This window comes from Oryx dammah, unplaced genomic scaffold, assembly GCF_014754425.2.
Source record: "Oryx dammah isolate SB20612 unplaced genomic scaffold, SCBI_Odam_1.1 HiC_scaffold_26, whole genome shotgun sequence".
Classification (NCBI taxonomy): Eukaryota; Metazoa; Chordata; class Mammalia; order Artiodactyla; family Bovidae; genus Oryx; species Oryx dammah.
The window spans coordinates 62,075,355-62,102,006 of NW_024070210.1; the positions used below are offsets into that span (position 1 = coordinate 62,075,355).

Below are 26,652 nucleotides of genomic sequence, written 5' to 3' on the forward strand. Positions count from 1 at the left end.
TATTTTTGTGTATGGCATTAGGAAGTGTTCTAGTTTCATTCTTTTACAAGTGGTTGACCAGTTTTCCCAGCACCACTTGTTAAAGAGATTATCTTTTTTCCATTGTATATTCTTGCCTCCCTTGTCAAGGATAAGGTGTCCATAGGTGTGTGGATTTATCTCTGGGCTTTCCATTTTGTTCCATTGATCTATGTTTCTGTCTTTTTGCCAGTACTATAGTGTCTTGATGATTGTTGTTTTGTAGTGTAGCCTAAAGTCAGGCAGGTTGATTTCTCCGTTCCATTCATCTTTCTCAAGATTTCGAAAGCCATCTTGAGAAATAGATGTTTTTCTGGAACTCTCTTGCTTTTTTTGATGATCCAGTGGATGTTGGCAATTAGATCTCTGGTTCCTCTGGCGTTTCTAAATCCAAGTTGAACATCTGGAAATTTACGGTTCGCGTACTGTTGAAGCCTGGCTTGGAGAATTTTGAGCATTACTTTACTAGCATGAGATGAGTGCAATTATGCAGTAGTTTGAACATTCTTTGGCATTGCCTTTCTTTGGGATTGGAATGAAAGCTGACGTTTTTCAGTCCTGTGGCCGCTGCTGAGTTTTCCAAATTGGCTGGCATATACTGGGCAGCACTTTCACAGCATCATCTTTCAGGATTTGAAATAGCTCAACAGGAATTCCATCACCTCCACTAGCTTTGTTCATAGTGATGCTTTCTAACACCCACTTGACTTTGCATTCCAGGATGTCTGGCTCTAGGTGAGTGATCACACAATCGTGATTATCTGGATCATAAAGATCCTTTTTGTATAGTTCTTCTGTGTATTCTTGCCACCTCTTCTTAACATCTTCTGCTTCTTTTAGGTCCATACCATTTCTGTCCGTTATTGTGCCCATCTTTGCATGAAATGTTCCTTTGGTATCTCTAATTTTCTTGAAGAGATCTTTAGTCTTTCCCATTCTATTGTTTTCCTATATTTCTTTGCATTGATCACTGAGGAAGGCTTTCTTATCTCTCCTTGCTGTTCTTTGGAACTGTGCATTCAAATGGATATATCTTTCCCTTTCTCCTTTGACCATTGCTTCTCTTCTTTTCACAGCTATTTGTAAGGCTTCCTCAGACATCCATTTGGCCTTTTTGCATTTCTTTTTCTTGGGGAATGTCTTGATCCCTGCCTCCTGTACAATGTCATGAACCTCCGCCCATAGTTCTTCAGGCACTCTGTCTATTAGATCTAATCTCTTGAATCTATTTCTCACTTTCACTAAATAATCGTAAGGGGTTTGATTTTGGTCATACCTGAATGGTCTAGTGGTTTTCCCTTCTTTCTTCAATTTAAGTCTGAATTTGGCAATAAGAAGTTCACGATCTGAGCCACAGTCAGCTCTCAGTCTTGTTTTTGCTGACTGTATAGTGCTTCTCCATCTTTAGCTGCAAAGAATATAATCAATCTGATTTTTGTATTGACCATCTGACCAACTCCTCATAGAGCCTAAATTATTATGCCATCTCAACCCAAATGAGAAACTGAGTACCCATGGATGATAAATAGAATCTGAGATGTGACTATGCCATAGAAGTTACTTTCTTTATACGCAGGTCATGTTTTCTGGATAGTGTCACATTAGAAGTCCTGCCTTGTCTATTCCAGCACTGTTCCTGTAGGATAAAATCAAATTGAAATTCTGCTTTTCTTTGTCAGGTTGTGTGATTTCATCATTTATTGATTTCATCAAATGTTAGCAGTTAGTTTCATTTTTTTAGTCTCTTATTTTCCTGTTACAGGGCACTGATATTAAGATAATAATAAGTGGCTAAACAAATTACATTGCAAACAAACTTTCCAAAACTGTTGTCAGAAGGTAAGTTAATTTTGACATTTGTCAGCAAAATACTGAGGATGAGGAAGCTTTAGTTACATGCAGGAACCCTCAGCTTTCCTCCACTTACCACTGGTTACTCTGCTGCTTATAGCATTTCCTGTGGTGTACGTTTTAAAAACCTGTGCTTAGTGACATATGGCTCATGTCTGGTTAGCCAGTGTCTCCACTGACATTGAACCAATCCCAACAGAACACTGTGAATGGAAAATGCTTTTCTTTGTATAGAATATACTGAAATCTTTATTTGTCTCTATCACTCTCCCTTCACTCAGTTTACTATTACATTCAAAGTTTGGTGTTTTGGGGGAGAAAAAAACATTTTTAGCATTTTAATAACAAGTGGCATAAATATTTCTGCCTAAGTAGAATGCTACACACTGTTGTAAAGCTATAACTTCCAGAACTGAAAGAGGTCTTGTTAAAATAAATTATTACAGAATGTATTGTTAAATAATTGCTATTTTCTTTGTGAATATATGTGATCAATATTCATAAACAAGTGAGATGAAAGTAAGGGTGTGTCAATTTTTCAGACAAAAAGATTGTGAAAGATTGGCTAATGCAATATGATTACTTTTTTTTATAAATATCACTATCGCATTTTGTAAAAATCTTTGACTTGTATAGCTAAAACTGTCACAAATAGTGTTGGAATTTTTCTTTTTTCTCTGGTTTGGACAAACCAAGTTGAGAGCCACAGAGTAATGGTTGACTGTTAATGATCTTTAGTAGTTCTTACTAAATCTCTTTGTAGCACAAAAAACCCCCAAAGAATTGGGAAAAGTTGATCCTTGGATCAGGAAGATCTTCTGGAGAAGGAAATGACAACCAACTCTATTATTCTTGTCTGGAGAATCTCATGGAAAGAGGAGCCTGGTGGGCTACAGTCCATAGAGTTTCAAAAAGTTGAACATGAGTGAGCACACACGCACAGACAACCTTATTCTTAGGCAGAGACAACTTGCATTGAACAATGACAAGCCCAGTGGCTAGAGGCTGGGTTTCAATTTCCACCCTCTAGGGGAACTGATATATAACAGCTAGGAGTGGGATATATTCTTTGGCCAAGACCTCCCATTGGATAAAATTTGTGAAAATTATAATATGTGATGTTAATAATGCTCCATTGAATATCATCTGTGTCAAAAAGCAATTAATTGCAAGCCATAAAATACCAACAGAGCCTTCATTTACTGCAGTGACCTTGCTTAGGCCTGCCACAAAAGGAGGAACCTCAAAAACAAATGTACAGGGTTACCCAGCACTAACTGGAATGCCATCCTGGAGTGTGTCTGTGTGTGTGTTTTCACTCTCAAGCCAACTAATCACTCAGGGTCCACAATCGACTCTGCCATCTTTCACTCTCAAATGTATCATTCTAGTAACATATAGATATTTTTGTATCCTGAGAAGGTCCCACACTTCCCATAGTACTCCATAGGATGTCCTTGATATTCCTCAGTCAATGAAATCTTTCCCTGTGCCCCTTTTGACCACCATCTCTTATAAGTTCTGGTTTAGTTTTATTTGGGTTACAGTGTTTCATGGGTAAATGGCAGAGATAGATAACTTTCTTTTAAGTTCAGTGCAGATACCCAAGACAGTCTTAAATCCTCTAGTTCAGCCTATTTCCTTCCAGGAAAAATAGAGGGGAATTTATGTTTTTGATAAAAAATTTTAGATGCTATTTAATATAACCATCTCTCATTGAATTCAAGGACAAAATATTTAACTTCTTTGCTCAGAAAACTCCCTTGTTTTTAAGGTATTCTTGATGGTACTGGCCATGATTTATTTAGCATGTTATCTAAAGTAAGGAAGGAAAGAAATGGGAGAAGAAAGAGAGAAAAAAATAACAAAAAAGGAAGGGAAAGTAGAAGAAAGAGGAAAATAGAAGGGGCTGAAATGAAGGAAAGATAAGTAGATGCAATAATTTCATTCCTATTGAAAGTGTTAGTTGCTCAGTCATATCTGACTCTCTGTGAACCCATGCACTGCAGCCTGCCAGGCTGCTCCATCTATGAGACTTTCCAGGCAAGAAAACTGAAGTAGGTTGCCATTGCTTTCTCCAGGGAATCTTCCAGAACCATGGATGGAACCTGGGTCTCCTGCATTGCAGGCAGATTCTTTATTGCCTGAGCAACCAGGGAGCCTATCATTATATCATTAGGAGAAAATGCCAAGCTATAAATAGCCCATCCCATCTTTCTCACTAATGGTTCAATAGTGTGTTAGTTTCCTAGGGATGCTATAACAAAGTGCCACAGACTGGATGGTGTAAAGAAGATAAATGGCTAGAAGTTTAAGATCAAGGTATTGGTAGGACTGATGGCTTCTATTATGGAACCAGTTCCATTTGTCCCATTGGCGGCAAGTGAAATGCTGAGATTATGAGGTTTATAGCCGAGAAAGTTTATCCGTGAGACAGCGAAGCAAGGAGACTGGAAAACAAGATGCAAAGCTGCCTCCCCAAAAGTGAGGAGGTTAGGATATATATGGGATAAATTGGGCAGGCTTAAGGACTAAGGTCCATCTAGTTAAGGCTATGGTTTTTCCTGTGGTCATGTATGGATGTGAGAGTTAGACTGTGAAGAAGGCTGAGCACCGAAGAATTGATGCTTTTGAACTGTGGTGTTGGAGAAGACTCTTGAGAGTCCCTTGGACTGCAAGGAGATCCAACCAGTCCATCCTGAAGGAGATCAACCCTGGGATTTCTTTGGAAGGAATGATGCTAAAGCTGAAACTCCAGTGCTTTGGCCACCTCATGCAAAGAGTTGACTCATTGGAAGAGACTCTGATGCTGGGAGGGATTGAGGGCAGGAGGAGAAGGGGACGACCGAGGATGAGATGGCTGGATGGCATCACGGACTCGATGGATGTGAGTCTGAGTGAGCTCCGGGAGATGGTCCTGGACAGGGAGGCCTGGCGTGCTGCGATTCATGGGGTTGCAAAGAGTCAGACACGACTGAGCGACTGAACTGAACTGAACTGAACTGAAGGGTGGGGAAAGGTGATTGAAGGCAGGGAAGACAGGGAGGTACTTAGTAATCCACATCTTGTTAGGGGACTCTGCATATTCAGCAAGAACACTCTGAATAAGATTGGAGGGTGGAGTTTTCCAGCCAGGGCATCTGGCCTAGTTTTGGAGGCAGTGGCTCCCACAAGCCCTAACCAGCTTGCACCAGGCAAGGGTTGACTCTAGTCCTGTGAATCAACTGGCTGTGTGAAGCTGCGAAGGTTTTCAGTTAAAGAGTAAAAAAACAAAATAACTAAAGTGAACTTCATCTGTGAAGGCAGTTTACAAGTAAAGGAGTTTTAATAGGCTGTTTCTCTTATTTGTTGTTTTGTAAGATGGGCTCCCCTGGTGGCTTAAAATTAAGGAGTCTGCTTTCAGTGCAGGAGACGTAGAAGAAGTAGGAGATGTGGGTTTGATCCCTGGGTCGGAAGGAGGAAATGGCAACCCACTCCAGTATTCTCGCTTGGGAAATACCCTGGATAGAGGAGCTTGGTGGGCTATAGTCCATGGGGTGGCAAAGAGTTGGACATGACTGAACCTACATGGAAAATGAGCTCAAGAATTTCTGTTAATTATCAGTTTTTGTTGACCTTTGTGGGACAGTTTCACTTTTGAGGGCTCTGAGGAAGAATCTATTCCATGGTTCTCCCCTAGCTTCTGCTGGTTGCTGGCAAGCTTTGGTGTTTCATGGCTTGGCTGCATACATCATAGCTAATCTCTGCCTTCATGTCCATGTGGGAAACGGGAATCTTTCAGGGTTTTCAGAGACCTGTTAAGCAATTTGATTTTGAAAGCATCAAGGAGCCACTGAAGGTTCTTAAGTAAGAGGTTGATACAGTCATTTTAAAATATCGCTAGTGTGTTGCCTGGAGGTGCAATTGGAAAGAGGACATCAGTTAGGTTGCTTTTGCAGTAGTCTTAGTGAGAGATGATTGTAGTTTGGGGTGGTGAAGGTGGAGGGAGGGTGCTGATTAAGAGGGTAAGGGCAGGGGTGAGTTCTCTGTGTCTAGTATAAGCAACTTTTTTTGATAGTATTGCCCTTTCAGTGACATAAGAGATCCTGAAATAGACTTTTGTTTTGTTTTCCTTTTTTTTTTTTTTAAGGGAGTGTTGTGGCCTAAATTAAATTTTGGATATATTGGAATATAAAGATATTCAAGACAAACGTTGAGTAGCCAACTGGATACAGAGGCCCAGAGAGCAAGCCCAAGCTCTATGTTGGGCAGATGAATTTGTGAGCCATTTAAACAGATAGATATATCATTCTACAATTAAATGTAAGTGTCCTGTAGAGTAAAAATGATTGAGGAGAACCCTGGGTATCATATTATGCTTTGCCTCTTTTTTTGAAAGATAATCAAATTGGTAGGGACCACTTCCCCTCCCTCCCCACAACCCCCCTCACCCCCCTGATAAATGACCAGTGGGAAAATGTAATCATTCTAAGGGAAGATTTTTTTAATTTTGGTAAGCACTATAGGAAGCTTTTCTTGAGGAAATATCTTGAGAATTTGAGGCAGATTCTCAAAAATTCTGAAAGCCCTTAGCTCCCTAGCACACTGTTAGTCATCTCTATCTCAGGAATGATAAAAAGTCACATATTTTAACCTGTTACCTTATATGAAGGAAAAAGAGACAAATATCAGGTCAACATGAGTCCAGTGTTTTCAATTTGAGGTTTTCAGGAATATATACATACATATAACATGTCAAAGTCTTAGTCTTCTATTTCTCAAAATTATTTCTTGTTCTGTTTATTTTAAAAGGGAGTTTATTTCCAGAATTGACTTATGTAACAACAGACTGGTTGCAAATAGGAAAAGGAGTACGTCAAGGCTGTGTATTTTCACCTTGCTTATTTAACTTCTATGCAGAGTACACCATGAGAAACACTGGGCTGGAAGAAGCACAAGCTGGAATCAAGATTGCTGGGAGAAATATCAATAACCTCAGATATACAGATGACACCACCCTTATGGCAGAAAGTGAAGAGGAACTAAAAAGCCTCTTAATGAAAGTGAAAGAGGAGAGTGAAAAAGTTGGCTTAAAGCTCAACATTCAGAAAACGAAGATCATGGCTTCTGGTCCCATCACTTCATGGGAAATAGATGGGGAAACAGTGGAAACAGTGTCAGACTTTATTTTTTTGGACTCCAAAATCACTGCGGAAGGTGATTGCAGCCATGAAATTAAAAGATGCTTACTCCTTGGAAGTAAAATTATGACCAAACTAGATAGCATATTGAAAAGCAGAGACATTACTTTGCCAACAAAGGTCCATCTAGTCAAGGCTATGGTTTGCTCAGTGGTCATGTATGGATGTGAGAGTTGGACTGTGAAGAAAGCTGAGCACTGAAGAATTGGTGCCTTTGAATGGTGGTGTTGGAGAAGACTTTTGAGAGTCCCTTGGACTGCAAGGAGATCCAACCAGTCCATTCTAAAGATCAGTCCTGGGTGTTCTTTGGAAGGAATGATACTAATGCTGAAACTCCGGTACTTTGGCTACCTCAGGTGAAAATTTGCCTCATTGGAAAAGACGCTGATGCTGGGAGGGATTGGGGGCAGGAGGAGAAGGAGACAACAGAGGATGAGATGGCTGGATGGCCTCACCGACTTGATGGACGTGAGTTTGAGTGAACTCCAAGAGTTGGTGATGGACAGTGAGGCCTGGTGTGCTGCAATTCATGGGGTCACAAATAGTCAGACACGACTGAGTGACTGAACTGAACTGAACTGAACCTTTGTACAAAATCCTAAATGAAAAATTTGAGAGCCTGTATAGCTATCTTTGCATGAAATGTTCCCTTGGTATACCTAATTTCCTTGAAGAGATCTCTAGTCTTTCCCATTCTGTTGTTTTCCTCTATTTCTTTGCACTGATCGCTGAGGAAGGCTTTCTTATCTCTTCTTGCTATTCTTTGGAACTCTGCAGTCAGATGCTTATATCTTTCCTTTTTTCCTTTGCTTTTCACTTCTCTTCTTTTCACAGCTATTTGTAAGGCCTCCCCAGACAGCCATTTTGCTTTTTTGCATTTCTTTTCCATGGGGATGGTCTTGATCCCTGTCTCCTGTACAATGTCACAAACCTCCATCCATAGTTCATCAGGCACTCTATCTATCAGATCTAGTCCCTTAAATCTATTTCTCACTTCCACTGTTTAATCATAAGATACTTCTTTAGGTCATACCTGAATGGTCTAGTGGTTTTCCCTACTTTCCTCAATTTAAGTCTGAATTTGTCAATAAGGATTTCATGATCTGAGCCACAGTCAGCTCCTGGTCTTGTTTTGTTGACTGTATAGAGCTTCTCCATCTTTGGCTGGAAAGAATGTAATCAATCTGATTTTGGTGTTGACCATCTGGGCTCGATAAAGGACAGAAATCGTATGGACCTAACAGAAGCAGAAGATATTAAGAAGAGGTTGCAAGAATACACAGAAGAACTGTACAAAAATGAACTTCATGACCAAGATAATCACAATGGTGTGATCACTCACTTAGAGCCAGACATCTTGGAATGTGAAGTCAAGTGGGCCTTAGAAAGTATCACTACAAACAAAGCTAGTGGAGGTGATGGCATTCCAGTGGAGCTATTTCAAATCCTGAAAAATGATGCTGTGAAAGTGCTGCACTCAATATGCCAGCAAATTTGGAAAACTCAGCAGTGGCCACAGGACTAGAAAAGGTCAGCTTTCATTCCAATCCCAAGGAAAGGCAATGCCAAAGAATGCTCCAACTACCGCACAATTGCACTCATCTCACATGCTAGGAAAGTAATGCTCCAAATTCTCCAAGCCAGGCTTCAGCAGTACGTGAACCATGAACTTCCAGATGTTCAAGCTGCTTTTAGAAAAGGCAGAGGAACCAGAGATCAAATTTCCAACATCTGCTGGATCATGGAAAAACCAAGAGAGTTCCAGAAAGAAAACGTCTATTTCTGCTTTATTGACTATGCCAAAGCCTTTGACTGTGTGGATCACAATAAACTGTGGAAAATTCTGAAAGAGATGGAAATATCAGACTCCTGACCTGCCTCTTGAGAAAGCTATATGCAGCTCAGGAAGCAACAGTTAGAACTGCACATTTCCAAACAGGAAAAGGAGTACGTCAAGGCTGTATATTGTCACACTGATTATTTAACTTCTATCCAGAGTACATCATGAGAAACACTGGGCTGGAAGAAGCACAAGCTGGAATCAAGATTACTGGGAGAAATATCCATAACCTCAGATATGTAGATGACACCATGCTTATGGCAGAAAGTGAAGAAGAACTAAAAAGCCTCTTGATGAAAGTGAAAGAGGAGAGTGAAAAAGTTGGCTTAAAGCCTGACATTCAGAAAACGAAGATCATGGCATCTGGTCCCATCACTTCATGGGAAAGAAATGGAGAAACAGTAGATACAGTGTCAGACTTTATTTTTCTGGACTCCAAAATCACTGCAGATAGTGACTGCAGCCATGAAATTAAAAGACGCTTACTTCTTGGAAGGAAAGTTATGACCAACCTAAATAGCATATTGAAAAGCAGAGACATTACTTTGGCAACAAAGGTCCATCTAGTCAAGGTTATGGTTTTTCCAGTAGTCATGTATGTATGTGAGAGTTGGACTGTGAAGAAAGCTGAGTGCCGAAGAATTGATGCTTTTGAACTGTGGTGTTGGAGAAGACTCTTGAGAGTCCCCTGGACTAAAAGGAGATCCAACCAGTCCATTCTGAAGATCAGCCCTGAGGTTTCTTTGGAAGGAATGATGCTAAAGCTGAAGCTCCAGTACTTTGGCCACCTAATGCAAAGAGTTGACTCATTGGAAAAGACTGATGCTGGGAGGGATTGGGGGCAGGAGAAGAAGGGGACAACAGAGGATGAGATGGCTGGATGGCAACCCTGACTCAATGGACGTGAGTCTGAGTGAACTCCGGGAGTTGGTGATGGACAAGGAGCCCTGGCGTGCTGCGATTCATGGGGTCACAAAGAGCTGGACATGACTGAGCAACTGAACTGAACTGTATAGCTATCTACTGTTATATTCAATTTTTTTTATTGTGAAATAAAGTAGAAACAGATATTCATGTTTTGTTGCTCTTGAGGTTCTCTTCTAAGTATTTGGCTGGAGTGTGTAATCTGAATTATTATTGTGAGAAGCCATTAATTTCTTGTCATAATTTGATATACTAATGTAGGTCCGTGACAAAACACCACTTAAAGGTACTAGTAGCTAATAGGAACATATTGACATGTAGACTTGTTAGAAAGGCTTTTCAGTGTAAATTAAGGAACATTTGATATATGTCAAAATAGCTCTGGAATTAGACCCTCAGGTCTCTCGTTCTCAGCTTTTAATTAAAATGGATACTTCATCTGCATAATAACTTTTTTGGCTTCTGTTTTTCATTTTTTAAGTATTGAAACTTCAGTATTGAAAATGTCACTTAATTTTTTTGGATATGTCTTTGAAATTTCTACAGATGTTTGGCTCTATGTGATTTGTGCACTGAGTACTAAAATATTATTTCTAAGAATGCTGAATGCAGTGATTAATTAGACAAAAGCCTATCTGAAATGTTTTTCTGTTGATCAGTACACTTGTTTTTTATTTGGTATTTCCTTAGTTTTATTTATTTAAAATTGGTTTGTGACATTAATTAAGTAAATTAAACAGTATTTACCTTGTTATTTTTCCATGTTTAATTTTGAAAAGCACCAGAGGAATCTAAATTTAGATTCACTGACAAATTTGATCATTTTATTATTTGAGCAATTTACATAAAGTTACTGTCACTTTTTACAAATGTTCTTCATTTCTAGTTTTTTTTGTTTCATATTAGTTATTGGGATGAGAATTTGTAATGCTTTTATTAATCAGAAATAATATTATTCCTGCAATGTTTGTTCCATACATGTAGATTTTAGGCTGCTAAGAAAAAACTAAAATTTTAAATACTTAATGCTAGAGCTGTGTACTATGGTAAACTCTAGATATGATTATCTACTATTGTTACTACAATTGTATGAAGTAGAAAGTCATTTCATCCCCACTTTATTCTTGAAGAAATTAAGATTATTTTAGATTATATGCTAATATTTCCAACCCAGGAAACCCAACTCCACACCCAGTACTTTAAATTAGCAATATGAGAAAGATTCAATTCTTGCTGTTAGAAACTTTTTAATTAAAAGAAAAAAATATATGTATACACATCTGTATATACACCTGCATGTGTATATATCTCTCTCTATATATATACACACAATCATGTATTTATCTATACACAAATGTGTATATATATATATATATACATATATATATATACATGTGTGCTTGCTTAGTCACTCACTCGTGTCCAATTCTTTGCAACCCCCTGAACTGTGGCCTACCAGGCTCCTCTGTCCACTTGATTTCCCATGCAAGAATACTGGAGTGGGTTACCATTCCCTTCTCCAGGGGATCTTCCCAGCCCAGGACTGGAACCTGCATCTCTTATTCCTGAATTGGCAGGTGGATTCTTTACCACTGAGCCACCTGGAAAGCCTTTATATATACACACTTGTTCACTATTTATCAGTAGCATTAAGCGAGTGCGGGAGAAAATTACTTGTGGGAGAACATAACTATTAAAAGAAAAATGTCGATTTTCCTTCCCTTAAAACTTTGACTATTTTAGTTCTTATTTTAAATTATGTTGATATTGTAAAACTGTATTGTTGGGTTTTGGGAGATAGATACCCAGGAGGGTGTACCAGTAAAAATGGGTACTGGCAAGATGATACGTGAGTGATGACTTGTTGCAAGGGGCTTGGCGAACTGGACTAAACTGGTGACCTGAACCATAAAGAGCTTGATCGTTAATTGGATATTTGTGTATTGTCTTATTTGCCATACCAATAAAGTGAAAAAATTAAACTGAAATTGGGAGAATGTAAGAAGTTATTAAGAGTTTCATGTAGGAACTTGGGAGTGGAAAGAGCAGAAGTCTATCAATACGTTAGCATTTTGCAAGATGAAAAGAAATAGTTGTCATACTTCAATGATGATGCCAGATTTCAATACTAAGGATGCTTACTGAGACTTTGCTAAGACAGTTGCTTAGAGTTATACAATAAGTGAAAAAAAAAAAAAAACAAGCTTCTTTAAAGTTGCCAACAGAAGCGGTGGTTATATTACCGTCAGACTTGTCAGGACCAAGAAGAGGGTAGGATTGTTGAAGCCCTGAAACGTAGTTGAAGAAAAGTCAGAGGATTCTAAATCAATTTTTAAAAATGGCCTGAAGTTATGGGGAAAAATCTGATGGATCCAGACAGACAAGTATTTCCTTTATTCACTGAGATCAAGAGAACTGTGCAACTGTGGAGTAAAAGTAGAGAAGTGTTACAGTCAGAGGTAGAGATGGCTCCATATCTTAGACGTGAACTACGAGATCATTTTAGTAGTTCTGGGGGGTAATAAAAGCTCTTACTGTAAAGATTTGGAAAATATAGATGACATTAAGAAAAAGCAAAGATATCAGAAAAATTGCTGTCCCAATATACCATGATTGTTAGCATTCTAGTCAACATCCTTCTAGACATGTCTCTAGAGGCACACTTGCACACAGGGTCATAGCAAACATGTTATTTTTAGCAATTATCATGGATTGCTTTCCATGTCAACAAGTATGAATTTGCATCCTTTTATACTGGTATTAGGGTAATCTGTTATTAATCCGGCGCCATAAATTTGATACTTATACTGATTCCATACTGTTATCAATCATTAAAAAAATAAGACTACTTTAATGGTTATATTTGATCATCTGTTTTCCCTCTTGTGTGATTATTTCTAAATTACCTCTTAGAAAAAAATTTCAGGAAATATCTGTATAGAAATCTCCTTATACATATATCTAATTTGTATATGTGAACACTTTACATGTACATTTGGAAATATTAATGGCTTACACTTGCTGCCAGCTTTGATGAGCTGAACATTGTTCTAATGAACATTATTTATCACACTGTCACTAAATCCTCTGAGAGAGGTTTTGTTTTTAATTAGTTTTACAGGTACCAAAACAGAGGCACAGAAAGAACAAGTCACTTGCTCAATGTCACACAGTAAATGTCATAGTGGGAATTTGAACCTGAACACCTCAATTCAGAGCCCTTGCTTATAATCACAGCATTCTGTGTGATCTACACTCTTCTTAAAATTTTTTAAAAATCAATGACATCAGCATTTTTATATATCAATAAGTTTGGAGCTACATGCCCATGTTTAAAGTGGACTTCTCTGGTGGCTCGGGAGATGCAGGTTTGATCCATGGGTCAGGAACATCCCCTGGAGAAGGAAATAGCAACTCAATAGTTTTCCAAATATTCTGGTGTTTCCAGTTTTTCACTTATAAATACTGTACTGAAAATATTTGTTTGTGTACTTTCTGGCAGTTTGTCTCATTAGTTGTTTTTGTTTTAGAGGTAACCCAAATGTTATATATACATTTACATTTGGAATCTAAATTGGCAAACTGCATCCTCAAAAAACTCTACTCATTCTCATCTAATAATCATGGAGATATATATTGCCTCATGATTACTCTAACATTAGGTTTCATTTATTTATTATCTTTATCAATATCTTTGGCAAAGCAAATACTTTAGTGGTTTAAATTTCTTTAAAAATTATCCAGATTGAACAACACTGAACATGTCTTTAGACCACTTGTGTTTGGAAGAATGTTTTGAAAGGCACTGATCCAGCTGTGTTACAACCCAGATTGCTTAAAATCTGAATAACTCATTTGGTTTAACATCAAACAGATATGATCTCTTAGGTTCTGCAGAGAAAATTGGAAGGATGTCAAGATAATATCTGAGACTAGGTGGATGGTGCTATGAGAAGTTAAGCATAACAGTTTTATATTTAACATAAGAGGCTATAGCTAAAAGGAATTGTTTATAAATTTTTACAGATTCCTTTGTTTGCTCAAAAAATCAGCTAAATATTATTTAGAAGTTTGTAATAGAAAAAAGCAGGTTAAAGCTATAAAATTAAATTTAAAAAATCTTGTGTACTTATTAAGTGGTGTGGATCAACCATGTTTTTGCTACTACTCTTAAGATTTTAAGGTTTTATGATACTGCAGATTTCTCATGTTGTTTGTTTTATTAACAAATCCTGACATTAATAACAAATATGACAATTCTTAGAAAAGGTATTTATGAATTCATTTAGGAGAATGTGAAACATAAAGTGGAGAGCAAGGTCTTGCTCCATAGAAAACTGAAGGAGCACAGGTGATTGAGCAGGAAAGTGGGTGTGCCAGGCCCTGGGACCTGTGATGAGAGGGGTCTGGGAGAGATCACAGGTCTAAGAGACTTTCTGGGGAATGCTGTTACACACTGCATAGAGGTGAACCACTGAGATATTTAAAAGGTCAGTTTCAAAACTTCATCCTCAAATAGAAATTAAATTGAACAGAAACTGTGGGCATTTCCTCATCTCTTGTATATAGTTCTTTGAAAGTGTCAAGCTTAAGTACAAAATTAAAAGTTGCATGATAATATATACTAATAAGTCCTTATGTTTCACACTTAATGGTTTACAAAAATGTTTTTACTTTTATCTCTTATGGTACCAACTAATTTAATAAAAATACTCTTTGTCTTTGGGAATATAAGTGATTGATAATTATTTTTTTATTCCGTTGTTTCCCTCTAAATTCTAAAGATGTAAAGTCTATCCTTTAAAAATGAGGATGTGGCACGGCATTATTTATATACACACCTACGTACATATATAGGCTTCTCTAGTGGCTCAGTGGTAGAGAATCCTCTTGCAACGTAGGAGATGCTGGAGATATGGATCAGTCCTTGGGTCAGGTAGATCCCCTGGAGGAGGAAATGGCAACCCACTCCAGTATTCTTCCCTGGAGAATCCCATGGACAGAGGAGCCTGGTGGGCTACAGTCCATGGGGTTGCAAAGAATCAGACACGTCTGAGCACCCATGCACATACACATACATACATATATATGTGTGTACACACATACATGAAAGTGATATATGCAGAGTACATCATGAGAAACGCTGGACTGGAAGAAACACAAGCTGGAATCAAGATTGCCGGGAGAAATATCAATAACCTCAGATATGCAGATGACATCACCCTTATGGCAGAAAGCAAAGAGGAACTAAAAAGCCTCTTGATGAAAGTGAAAGAGGAGAGCGAAAAAGTTGGCTTAAAGCTCAACATTCAGGAAACGCACATCATGGCATCCGGTCCCATCACTTCATGGGAAATAGATGGAGAAACAGTGGAAACAGTGTCAAACTTTATTTTTGGGGGCTCCAAAATCACTGCAGATGGTGACTGCAGCCATGAAATTAAAAGACGCTTACTCCTTGGAATAAAAGTTATGACCAACCTACATAGCACATTCAAAAGTAGAGACACTACTCTGCTGACTAAGGTCCGTCTAGTCAAGGCTATGGTTTTTCCTGTGGTCATGTATGGATGTGAGAGTTGGACTGTGAAGAAGGCTGAATGCCGAAGAATTGATGCTTTTGAACTGTGGTGTTGGAGAAGACTCTTGAGAGTCCCTTGAACTGCAAGGAGATCCAACCAGTCCATTCTGAAGGAGATCAATCCTGGGATTTCTTTGGAAGGAATGATGCTAAAGCTGAGACTCCAGTACTTTGGCCACCTCATGCGAAGAGTTGACTTGTTGGAAAAGACTTTGGTGCTGGGAGGGATTGGGGGCAGGAGGAGAAGTGGACGACCGAGGATGAGATGGCTGCATGGCATCACTGACTCGATGGACGTGAGTCTGAGTGAACTCCGGGAGATGGTAATGGACAGGGAGGCCTGGCGTGCTGCGCTTCATGGGGTTGCAAAGAGTCGGACACGACTGAGTGACTGAACTGATCAAAGTGTTAAACATATATATATCTATGAAAGTGTTAAACAGACTAAACAACAACAACAACACACACACACACACATATATATATAAATACACACAACACGGTTTGTTTCTAGAGAAAGACAACTGTGAATGCGAAAGTGAAAGTTGCTCAGTTGTGTCTGACTCTGCGTCTCTATGGACTATACAGTCAGTCCAGGTCCATGGAATTCTCCAGGCCAGAATACTAGAGTGGGTAGCCTTTCCCTTCTCTAAGGGATCTTCCCAACCTATGGAAGACAACTGTAGATGAAACTAGACTTTGAATATTCACTAACCTTCAATGGAGATGTCTTATTTTTTCAAATGTATATTTAAAATATACCTTTTTGGGATTTAGAAAGAACTAGCAAATGTGTCAAAAAATACCAAGCTTTGCACAAATGTCTGGTGTTTGCTGAGTTCTTAGTCTATGAATATTGCCTGGTGGGATTGGAATCATTATGGCTTTGTGATAATTGTTCTTCCATTTAGTTCTGAAGGAGACTTTGGGTTGTGTCATTATCACGCAGATTCCTCTATGCTGGAGTTTCAAAGGCAATTTTGTAACATCCTGAGGAACTTGTCCTTCTTGGGGGTAGTCATACACAGCAGTAGTCATTACTCAATGGGGAGAAACAATGGGGAAGTCAGCAGACAAAATCCTATGTCTGCCATTGCCACTCTTGGAGAAGCAAATTGAAGTTTTCATTTTTGGCATATTCTTTAGTAAACATTTTTGGGATTTCCCTGGTGGTTCAGATGGTAAAGCATCTGTCTACAATGCAGGAGACCCAGGTTTGATCCTTGGGTTGGAAAGATCCCCTGGAGAAGGAAATGGCAGTCGACTCCAGGACTATTGCCTGGAAAATCCGATGGACAGAGAAGCCTGGTAGGCTATAGTCCATGGGGTCTCAAAGAGTCAGACACGACTGAGCAACTTCACTTCACTTTAGTAAATATCATTTGTTTTGTTGATGAGCTAGAGTGAAAGAAATAATAGTGGTCTCTAAATAACCAAATTGTGATTAAAGTTGGAGCACAATGATGATACTGATTTCATTTTAGTTAATATTTGCTGTGGCTTTGTAGTTCTTTCCAAGAAAGCTGAAACGCTCTTAATTTTAGAGACGGTGAGTACATTTAAGTATACGTTTCAGTCCAGAGTGTTTAAAATGATGTAATTAACACCTGTGGGTTCAGGAATCCTAATCTCATAAGATATTTTGATAATTCGTGAGTCAGGAAGATTGGTTCAAAGAACTTTAGAGGATTCACTGAGCGCATGATATATAACTTTGGACATTATTAAGAGGAAGCCACTTCATGAAGTTGATTTAGAGGGGGTAAAACTTACCAACAGTTTTAAAGATTAAATGCTGTTCTCTCTCATAGCATTATAATAATTTCTCTGCCTCCTTCACTATGCTTCCAAGATGACTCAAAGCACATAACAGAATGGTACCATAAAAGCAAGAGGAGACTCCCTTCTGTCTTTGTCATTTTTTGTTTGTTTTTGTATTTATAGTCTATGGCCTAGCCTCCAAAATTTCTGGAGTAGTTGTTTTTGTTTTTTTTTTTTGTTTTCTTGTTTTTGTTTTTCCTACTAAAATTTATTGATTAGATAGAAACATGATTCAGTCTTTAGTTGGAGACATTTCATGATTTGGCATTGGATCTGATATAGAAACAGGAACTTGTGTATAGTATTTCACATTTCTACCTTCTTAGGGAAAGCTTAGTTCACCACAATATTTACTTAAGTTGTAGCACAAACCTTAGTTCACATAAGTCCTTTGTAAATAGAATACAAGGTTAATGAACTATTTGATAAACTTTCAAATTTGCTTACATATAGGTCATATATTTCTCCTGGGAAATACTGGGAAGAACATAGTGAATGGCTGAATGGCTTGGGCTGGGAATATCCATGTAGAAGCATGGATGGCTATGTATGTCAGACTTAGGGACCCACAGTTCTTCTCTGCTACACATATCAGAGGTTGTCAAATGCTGTATTTGAAAAGAATGTTAAGAACCATAGGTTCAGTGAAACTTTTTTTTTTTGTATCTATAAAACATACAAGAGTCTTTGAAGTTTTAGCTTTATATTAATAGGTTATGTTTTGAGATGAAAACAAAAAGGTTATTTCTGATGAAATCTGAAGTTGTTAATGTAGAAACCTTAATTTAATAATATTTATAAGTTTTATACTGTTTCATTTAAGACACATAAGAATCAAATACATCATTTTTAGAAGATGATTTAGATTAATGTTTTGCCATTATGTATTCAGCTTTTTGTTTCAAAGAGCTATATCCCACTGAAGCAACTTAGCATGCACACATTCAGTTTTTTGTAAAGTTAGCACCTATATTTAAGAATGCTTAAAGATGACATTAAAAGATAATTCTTTTATACAAAACATTATTGCTTTTATTATTGTTTTTAATATTAAAATTTAAATTGCTTATGTTTTTTCCTGTTTAACCTTAAAATTTCATGAACATAATTGCATTGTTATTTAATGTCATTTTCTTTAATGACAAACTTTCTTCATTTTCTTAAATAGTATCTATTGCATATAATGGATAACTTGTTTTTTAATTAAAAATATAAACTCTTTGCTTTAAATTCGTGACTAACATTAACCTGAAAAATCAGATCAACCTCTGTTATTTAGGAAAAATTAATAGCTTCTTTCTAGAACCAGAGGCTTCAGGGTTTAATTTTCTTATATTACTCTGGGCTTTGCAGAATTTCTTAGGGCAGTTCAATTAATTTATAACAATGCTGCTCAACATGTGCTGAGGAAATAATACAAAATATTCAAAACCTTTCATATTCAGAGCCTTCACCAAAGTCATGCTGAGGTAGATATGATCTTCTTTTGATTAAATCCAAAATATGATCAATATGATTTTAGTACTTTCACTTTATAACTCATCATATTAAAGATAAAAATGTATTTCTCTCCAGTGGGCAAGAATTCAGTGTTAACCAAGTATGAAGGATGAGGGTAAAGGAAAATAAATTCACCTTGATGCTGAAATAGTAGTTAATTAAAAACAACCAAATGAGTAAAAGCCGATTATAAATAATCTGCAAAATGTTTGTGTGTCAAGACATTGTCCTATTTGGGATTATTTAAATGACAGTAACAGAAGGATTTTAACTATTTTTTGCAGAAATTATTGTAATAGACATAGAAATTGAATATTCTGCTATCTGTATGTTTTAATATATGCTTACATTCATGGTTGTAAGAATAATAGTGGGATATAATAATAGTTTATATTGTTTTGAAGGGTAGAACAAATGTGTAATTTCAAAAGATCCTTATAGTTGCAGAAATGAGGGCAGGCAAACTAAGACTGAAGGAGATATAAGGGATCAAAATAATGACCAAAATTAGCAGTAGAGCAAAGAAAACAGTTTTCTATTTTTCTCTTTATTCTTTTATAAACACAAAAGATAGGGTAGATGCCAGACTGCTATGGCCTGAGGATTGCAAAAACGTGCAAAGTGTGGCATAGAGTGGGTACCATTAGTTCCAATCACTAGGCTGTAAAGCAAAGATGAGAGGAGACCTGTGATCCTGTGATGAGAGGATAAATGTTGTTTTGTCCCCAGTCTTTAATATGGGAGAGATTAGCATATTTATATGCTGTGAGAATTAACTTTGATTTTTTTTTTTTTTTTTTGCAGAAAAGATTAGACGGTTTTGAGCTATTTCTGCATATGGGATACCAAAGTTACAAGATTTAAACTTGTAAAAGAGTAAAAGAGCAGAAAGATAAGAAAAAAGGAAGAAAATAAAGAAAGCCAGATTTTAGAGAAATTTAATTTTAGAAGCATGATGAAAGATAGTAGAAAAATAGTGTAGTATGGTTAAAAGTTACAGTTTATATCGGAAATACAGACATTATGGTTTGTTTCTTATAATGTAAATAGTCTTTGTAATCCTGAGACACTGGTATAGTATTTTAGAATGCTTAATTGTATGCTTCCTTATTTTTTACATGTGGGTAAACCTCAAAGCAGTTTTGCCTTTTGCCTGAAGCTTGGTTGAGCCAGGAAGACTTTTATCTTTCTCAAACCTCACCTCCTTCATCTTTTCCCCCTGTTGTTCTACAGCCTCACTTGAAATTTCCCAGTGCCTTCCTAACTATCATTGGCAATGATCTTTTGTTTATGCTTCTTCCAATCTGTTGTAAGCGACAGTTTTGGACAGTTTACCATCCTCGAGCATCTCTTTGTATAACTTTTGAAGCATTACATTTTCTTTGTATTCCTTCTGCCTCTGAGTCTCCTTTCTTGGCCTCACTGTATCCATATTCACATCCACAACAGCTCTGTACCAAGAATTCACATTCCTTATGATTTTATCATTATCCTCTTAATTTCTCACTCTACATGTTCTGTTTTAGGCTTTGCATCTATTCTATTGCTGTCAAACATCACCTACCATTTAAAAGCTCTAAATCTTTATATCAAGCAGCAACTTTTCATTTGTGCCCAGCTCACTATCAGCATCTAAAACTAAAATTTTCACCTCCTCTCCAAAATCTTCATATTCTCCGCTTCCTTATCTGAATATATTATATTAAATATATATTAATATAATGAGCCTAAGGAGAAAGATATCAGGCAAAAGAATTGTCACCAAGAAGAGGGATAATTATAGACTATACACATAGAAAAGTAAAAGTGTTAGTCACTCAGTTGTGTTCAACTCTTTGTGACCCCAGACTCCTCTGTCCATGGAATTCTCTAGGCAAGAATACTGGAGTGAGTTGCCATACCCTTCTCCAGGGAATCTTCCCAACCCAGGGATCAAACCTGGGTCTCTGGCATTGCAGCAGATTCTTTATTGTCTGAGCCACAAGGGAAGCCCCATGCTTGTAGACATAATACTTAATTTAAAACTTGAATGGGAATTCATTGTGGAAAAAGGAGGGAGGAGAAGACTTATGTAGTGTTTTAAACTAGTGACTCAGTAACCCCAAGTTACCTTGAACTAGTGTAGCAAAGTGGTACGATATTACTGGAACTTGAATTCCCAGAGAATAGTTGGACCAGGGATTTGAAGGATATGCAAAAGTACAATACTCTTGCTTGGCGTTGTTAGAGGAACGAAAACTCTTATTATGAAACTTATTAATGGCTAATAACAGCATATCCTTCAGGAACATGGAAAAAGCTTCTCCCTTAAAAACACTTCATGTCTAAGTCCTTGCTCTAACAAAGCACTCCATTATTTGGACTCAGATCCCCTCATTTTAAGTTGCTCCCAACTGTGAATAATGTGGAGCCCCTACTGATCAAGAGAATATTTTTTATTAAAAAAAAGTCTTTCACCTGTTTAACCAAAATATTAACTTCAGTGACATCTGAATTCATGTTTCCTCACTCCCACATCAATCAGTGCTTGTCTTGTCTAATAAGAACTCTCACGTAGGTTTCTCCCATCTTTTCCATTGGCAGGGCCCTACGGTCTCTTTCCTATGTCTGGAGACATCAGGGTAGATTGAGAAAGTGGCACTGGTCTCGAGGTTTGGAGTCGATTATAAATTGTGTGGATCACATTTTCATATAGTTATTTCCTGAACACTGCAGGCAGTATTATGTCAAAAGACACGATTACATGCTTTTGAACACACTGTTTCCTTTCTCTGGAATGTTCTCCTTTTGCCTCCACTGCGTGTATCTTTCCAAACCTTGTTAAATGTCATTGGCTTCCTGAAACCTGTCGGAATCCCCCAGGCAGATTTAGTCAGTTTCTGCTTTGTCCTGTTGTAGTACTTTTCACTTTCTTCTGTTAGGTAACTATTCTGTTCAGTTGTAATTTTTGAATGACTTCTGTATGTATATAAATTGGTCAGACCCAGTAGGCTGAAAACACAATAGGCAGTGGGCATAGAGGGCACTGCTCATAGCATCAATCTTCGTATCCTTGGCACATGTCTCATCTCATCTATAGCAGTTGCTCAATTAATATATGTTTGAAAGTCTTTTATGAGATAAAAGGCTAAAATATGCTCTTGCTGTTGCCATTGGAGAATTTATTTGTGTTCTTTCTCCAACAGAATACAGAGAGAATTTGGTATGACTTTCAAAAGTATACTCTAACAAGATAAGAGAATGTTTCTCTTTTGTCCTTTTAGGCTGACCTCTTGAGCCCAAAGCCAGTTTATTCAGATTAAGGGAGTTGATAGAATTAGTGTTAGGAAAGATTTTATATAATGGGATTTTGTTTACTGCAAGCAAATTTGGATGAATATGAGTCTCTTGCAATATTTTAACATTTTAATTCATTGCTGACTCTACAGGGCAAAGGGGATCATAACCCTTAGTCCAATTTAAGAATGATGAGTTAAGATTTTTTTCCAACAAGGCAGAGGATAAAACATGTCTTGCTTTAGATATAGTACTGCAAATTGCATTTGTATTTAAAGTAGGCAAAATCAGTGTCCTAATAGTTGATGTTTTTGCTAAAATAGGAGGGAAGAGTCCTTATAGTGATATATGCTTAAAAATTATGAATTAATTATTAAATACCTATTCTGTGCTCTGAATTAGGTAATGTGGTACAGATGCTCAAAAAGATGTTCATTCTTGTAATGACATGCTTCTTATCAAGTTAGAATGTTAAGAAAAAGGAGAATCACTGGGCAATACACATTTCCTGGTAAAAAAAGAGAAGAAAATCATTGCTAAGTAATTCAAGAAGCTTTCACAACATTGGTCCAAAGATCAGTGTGGGAATTCTATATGGGGGGACATCATAATCAAAGAACTTGAATTGTCAGTGTTCTTTAACTTCCCACTGATATTGAGCTGATGATACAGAGAAGTGAGATTTCATGTGAACAGTCAATATGTGGCCCATTTATGGGGGACCAAACACCATGTGGGGTGATTTGGACTCCATGAAATGTCATGCTGTTTAGTTACTCAGTCGTGTCTGACTCTTTGCAACCCCATGGACTATAGCCCGCCATGCTCCTCTGTTTGTGGAATTTTCTAGGCAGGAATACTGGACTAGGTTGCCATTTCCTTCTCTGGGGATCTTCCCGAAGGGATGAAACTCAAGTCTCTTATGTTTCCTGAATTGGCTGGGAAGTCCCTCTTAGGGAAATTTCGACATAATGAAAAAAGAATTTACAACATATTATTTGGGAAATCATAAGATTTTGTTAGGGACTGGAGACAGGATAAAAATTGTGACAATGTTACACTGGCTAGGTTTGGAACAATTATACAGTTAATATTGTTGATCTAGTTATGGTGCTGTAACTACTTCATGAACTTTTTCTCCATCTTTTTTTACCCTCTAGTCTAGTCTAGATCTAGTTTAGGAGTTATTTAAACCTGCTTTGACTATGTCTGTTATAGAATTAATAGTGTGAGTTAGTAAAGAGAGCCTAGGACCAGTGGTCTTGGTCTCATTGAGGCCACAACTAGCTGCAAGCATGTTGCCATGTCACCTGATGTTCTCAGACTTTCCTTCCATAATTCGGAAATAAGAGCATTGACCTGGATGAATTCTAAGACCTTTCAGTTGAGCTTTCTGCAGGCCAAAAGAGTTCATGGGAGCTTCCAAAATGTTCACATTATCATTGAGCTTCTGAAGTACTGACTATATATTTTAATGCATACTAGGTAAAGTATGTCTTCAACATTTATAATTTGGTAGAATATTCCACCTTCCTATAAGATAGATGGAAGGCTCAATATATAGGCAATTACCTCTTCCAAGAATGTGTTAAAATATGGAAGAAAAATAGCAGAAAATTAACCCTTGTAGATGAAGACAGTGTGCTTACTGTATAATTTAAACTTTTAAAATAAAGCTACTTATTTGCATAATGATTCTTTGGAAAGATGATCCTTAAAATAATACTATTCATTGATATGAAATAAAGTAAAAATAACATTGTAAGTTAATCTAGAAAAGATGCCATGTTACTATATAATTAGATGTATTAATAAATGTGAACTATCACTTGTTAGGCTAAATTTGGCATAGAAATATATTTCAAGGTAATGAATCTCTATTTTCTTCCTTAACAATTTTCTATTTATATTTTGAAAATGTTAATTGACTGTCATCAGTTTGTTAACCTCCATAATATGTATACAGTTGTGCGACAGATGTTTAAAAATAAGTGGCTTTCTAATATTATGTATCTAAATTGAAGTTTAAATTTGATCCTGCGTTTAAAGTTTGAAGAACAGTACTTTGCTTGGATAGCCAGAAAGAAAATGGAAATAACTGGTTGTTTTATTACTATTATTTACAAGCAGACTTCTTTGTCTTTCAGTTTGAAATTAAGAACAATAACAAACTTTGCCCTTTTCAGTTCTTAAACTCTAGGAGTATTCTATACATTCTTATTATGTAAAGCAAAGTATTAGTACTGGAAATTATTCTTTATTTTTCAGAACATAGGTTGTCCCAAAAGAAAATTTCCTGTAAGTTGGACTTATAATTATCTTATTTCCTCCATAAATCACCAAATTTTCTGCAAATTTAACAATATTCATGATCTTTTAAATGTTAAGTAAAAAATTCCAAATATAGTCATATTAATTTTTAAGCAACTACAGCGTCTGCTGATAATACTGCTCTTGAGGCTGAGATTGCTATCAGTAAATTCTTGAGATCATTGTTCTTATATACAGATAAAGCTTTTTCTCCAGTACAACAAATTTTTCTTCTCTACTCCAAATATATTACAAACAAAATTGCTGAATTCACAAATGGGGATGATCTCCAATTTGAAGCTAGTCACTTACTGTAATCTCCTTGATGGCAAGAAGCCTATCCTATTATCTAAGTATTTCTCAGGACCAAAAGCGTTTTTGCATATAACAGGTTTCCTATGGGCTTCCCCGGTGGCTCAGTGGTAGAGAATCTGCCTGCATGCAGGAACTGCAGAAGACGTGGTTTCAATTCTTAGCGCATGACAATCTGCTCCATTATTCTTGCCTAGAAAATTCCATGGACAGAGGAACCTGGTGGGCTATATTCCATAGGGTAACAAAGAGTAAGTCAATGAATCCTAGACAAGTTTTAGAGGCCCATGTAGCATTGAAGTAGGAGAAATTGTACTTAAGAATTTATACAATTTCATGAAAACTAAGTCTATCTTGAGTCAGAATTTTATACTTAGGCCTCAGTGATCTATGATCTTCACCAGTGTCTTTTGTTCATATTAATACAGGAGTCTATAAATACTGAAAACTAAGTTGATACTCAATTTCTGACAGCTAAATCTTCCTATGCTTTAGCTTCCTAGTTTTAACACAGGACTTAGAACATTAACAGAAAAATGGAAATGTCTTTAATTTAGATTACTTTTTCCTTTGGGTGATCTTTCTTTTTCACCACCATAGTCCCTGTATCACAGATGGTAAAGAGTCTACCTGCAGTGCTGGAGACCTGGTTTCTATCCCTAGGTCAGGAAGATCCTATGGAGAAGGGAATGGCAACCCACTCCAGTATTCTTGCTTGGAGAATCTCACGGACAGAGGAGCCTGGGGGACCACAGTCATAGACTTTGGACAACATCCTTTACTATATTAAATTTTAGATTTCAGAGATGAGGGGAACTATCACATTTTAGCAGTCAAAGTTTTATCCCAGGTCTTGTAATGATGGTGATTTCCTGAGTCACCAGTTTTCCTCAGCACCCTACTCCCATTTTCCATTTTCAGAATGTGTTGGCGACTTTTAGATAAATTTGAAGCTTTCTGTCCAGCAAAATGTTTAATCCCTTGAGGATGTTCAAAGTGTTAAGACTGATGGATCTGACAGAGCTAAAACCTAATAAGAATTGCCGTTTACAACCACGATGATTCATTGGATGACAGTTTATTTATCTTTTTACGTATCTTCTTTCTGATTCAACAGCTCCCCCCACGGTTCGTATTGTGCATTCAGGCTTGGCCTGTAACATTGAAGAGGAGCGCTACTCAGAAAGGGTCTACACTATACGGGAAGGGGAAACCCTGGAATTGACCTGTCTAGTCACGGGACATCCACGTCCACAGGTGAGTCCCGAACCGTGAAATTGTGGAAAACTCTCTGACTTGTCTTGCAAATCAGAAAAAAAAAAGTATATATATATATATATATGTTTAGACGATTTAGCTAAAAATGTGTATGTGTTTGTGTATGTGTGTATGTGAAATCCATATTATATGTGCAATGTAGGATAAGGGTGGTAATTGTTGAACATTCAAGCTTAAGTAAGCATGTAGAATAGACAAAGAAAAATTTTTTGTTTTGGTATTGTGAGAAATTTAAAAGACACTAGTCTAAGAAAGCTGTTAGAAAAGACAACTGCAAAAATATCTCTGTCAGATAACAATGCATATGGCAATGAGTTTAATTTAGAACGTGGAACATGATTTCATGATGACATAATTGCAGTGGAGGAGGCGTTTGTTCTAAAAATGTGATGCACGAGGTCACAGGTACTTTCCTTACTCCTTGTCATTATATTCAGAGAAAACCTTGAAAACCTGATGTTTGCAGGTGCTATGTGAATTCAGGTTCTCAGAGTTAGCAGCTACAGCTTTTACAAGCTAAGTACCAGGAACAGAAATTGAGACTTTCACGGGGCACTAAAGTGATAAATAATGAGCAAAGAAAAAAATTGTACGAGTGAAAAAAGAGGTTAGATAAGAGATAATATTGTTAGGCTATGTATTTGTGATTTAAAGATTTAATTCAGATCCAAAATTTTCAGGATGTTTTATTCATAAATTGCCAGTTATTATTGTCATATATTTAACTTGCCTGGTTCAAAATATAGATTGTTATTCAACAC

General features: G+C 37.0%; 1 protein-coding gene across 1 annotated transcript in view; it reads left to right on the forward strand.

The window, feature by feature from the left end:
- MDGA2 (MAM domain containing glycosylphosphatidylinositol anchor 2) overlaps positions 1 to 26,652 on the forward strand; it is a 915,731-nt gene that overhangs the window by 361,094 nt on the left and 527,985 nt on the right. The window contains exon 2 of the mRNA XM_040226786.1: positions 25,731 to 25,870. Within this exon, the coding sequence (XP_040082720.1) occupies positions 25,731 to 25,870 (140 nt within the window). The remainder of the gene's footprint in view (positions 1 to 25,730; positions 25,871 to 26,652) is intronic.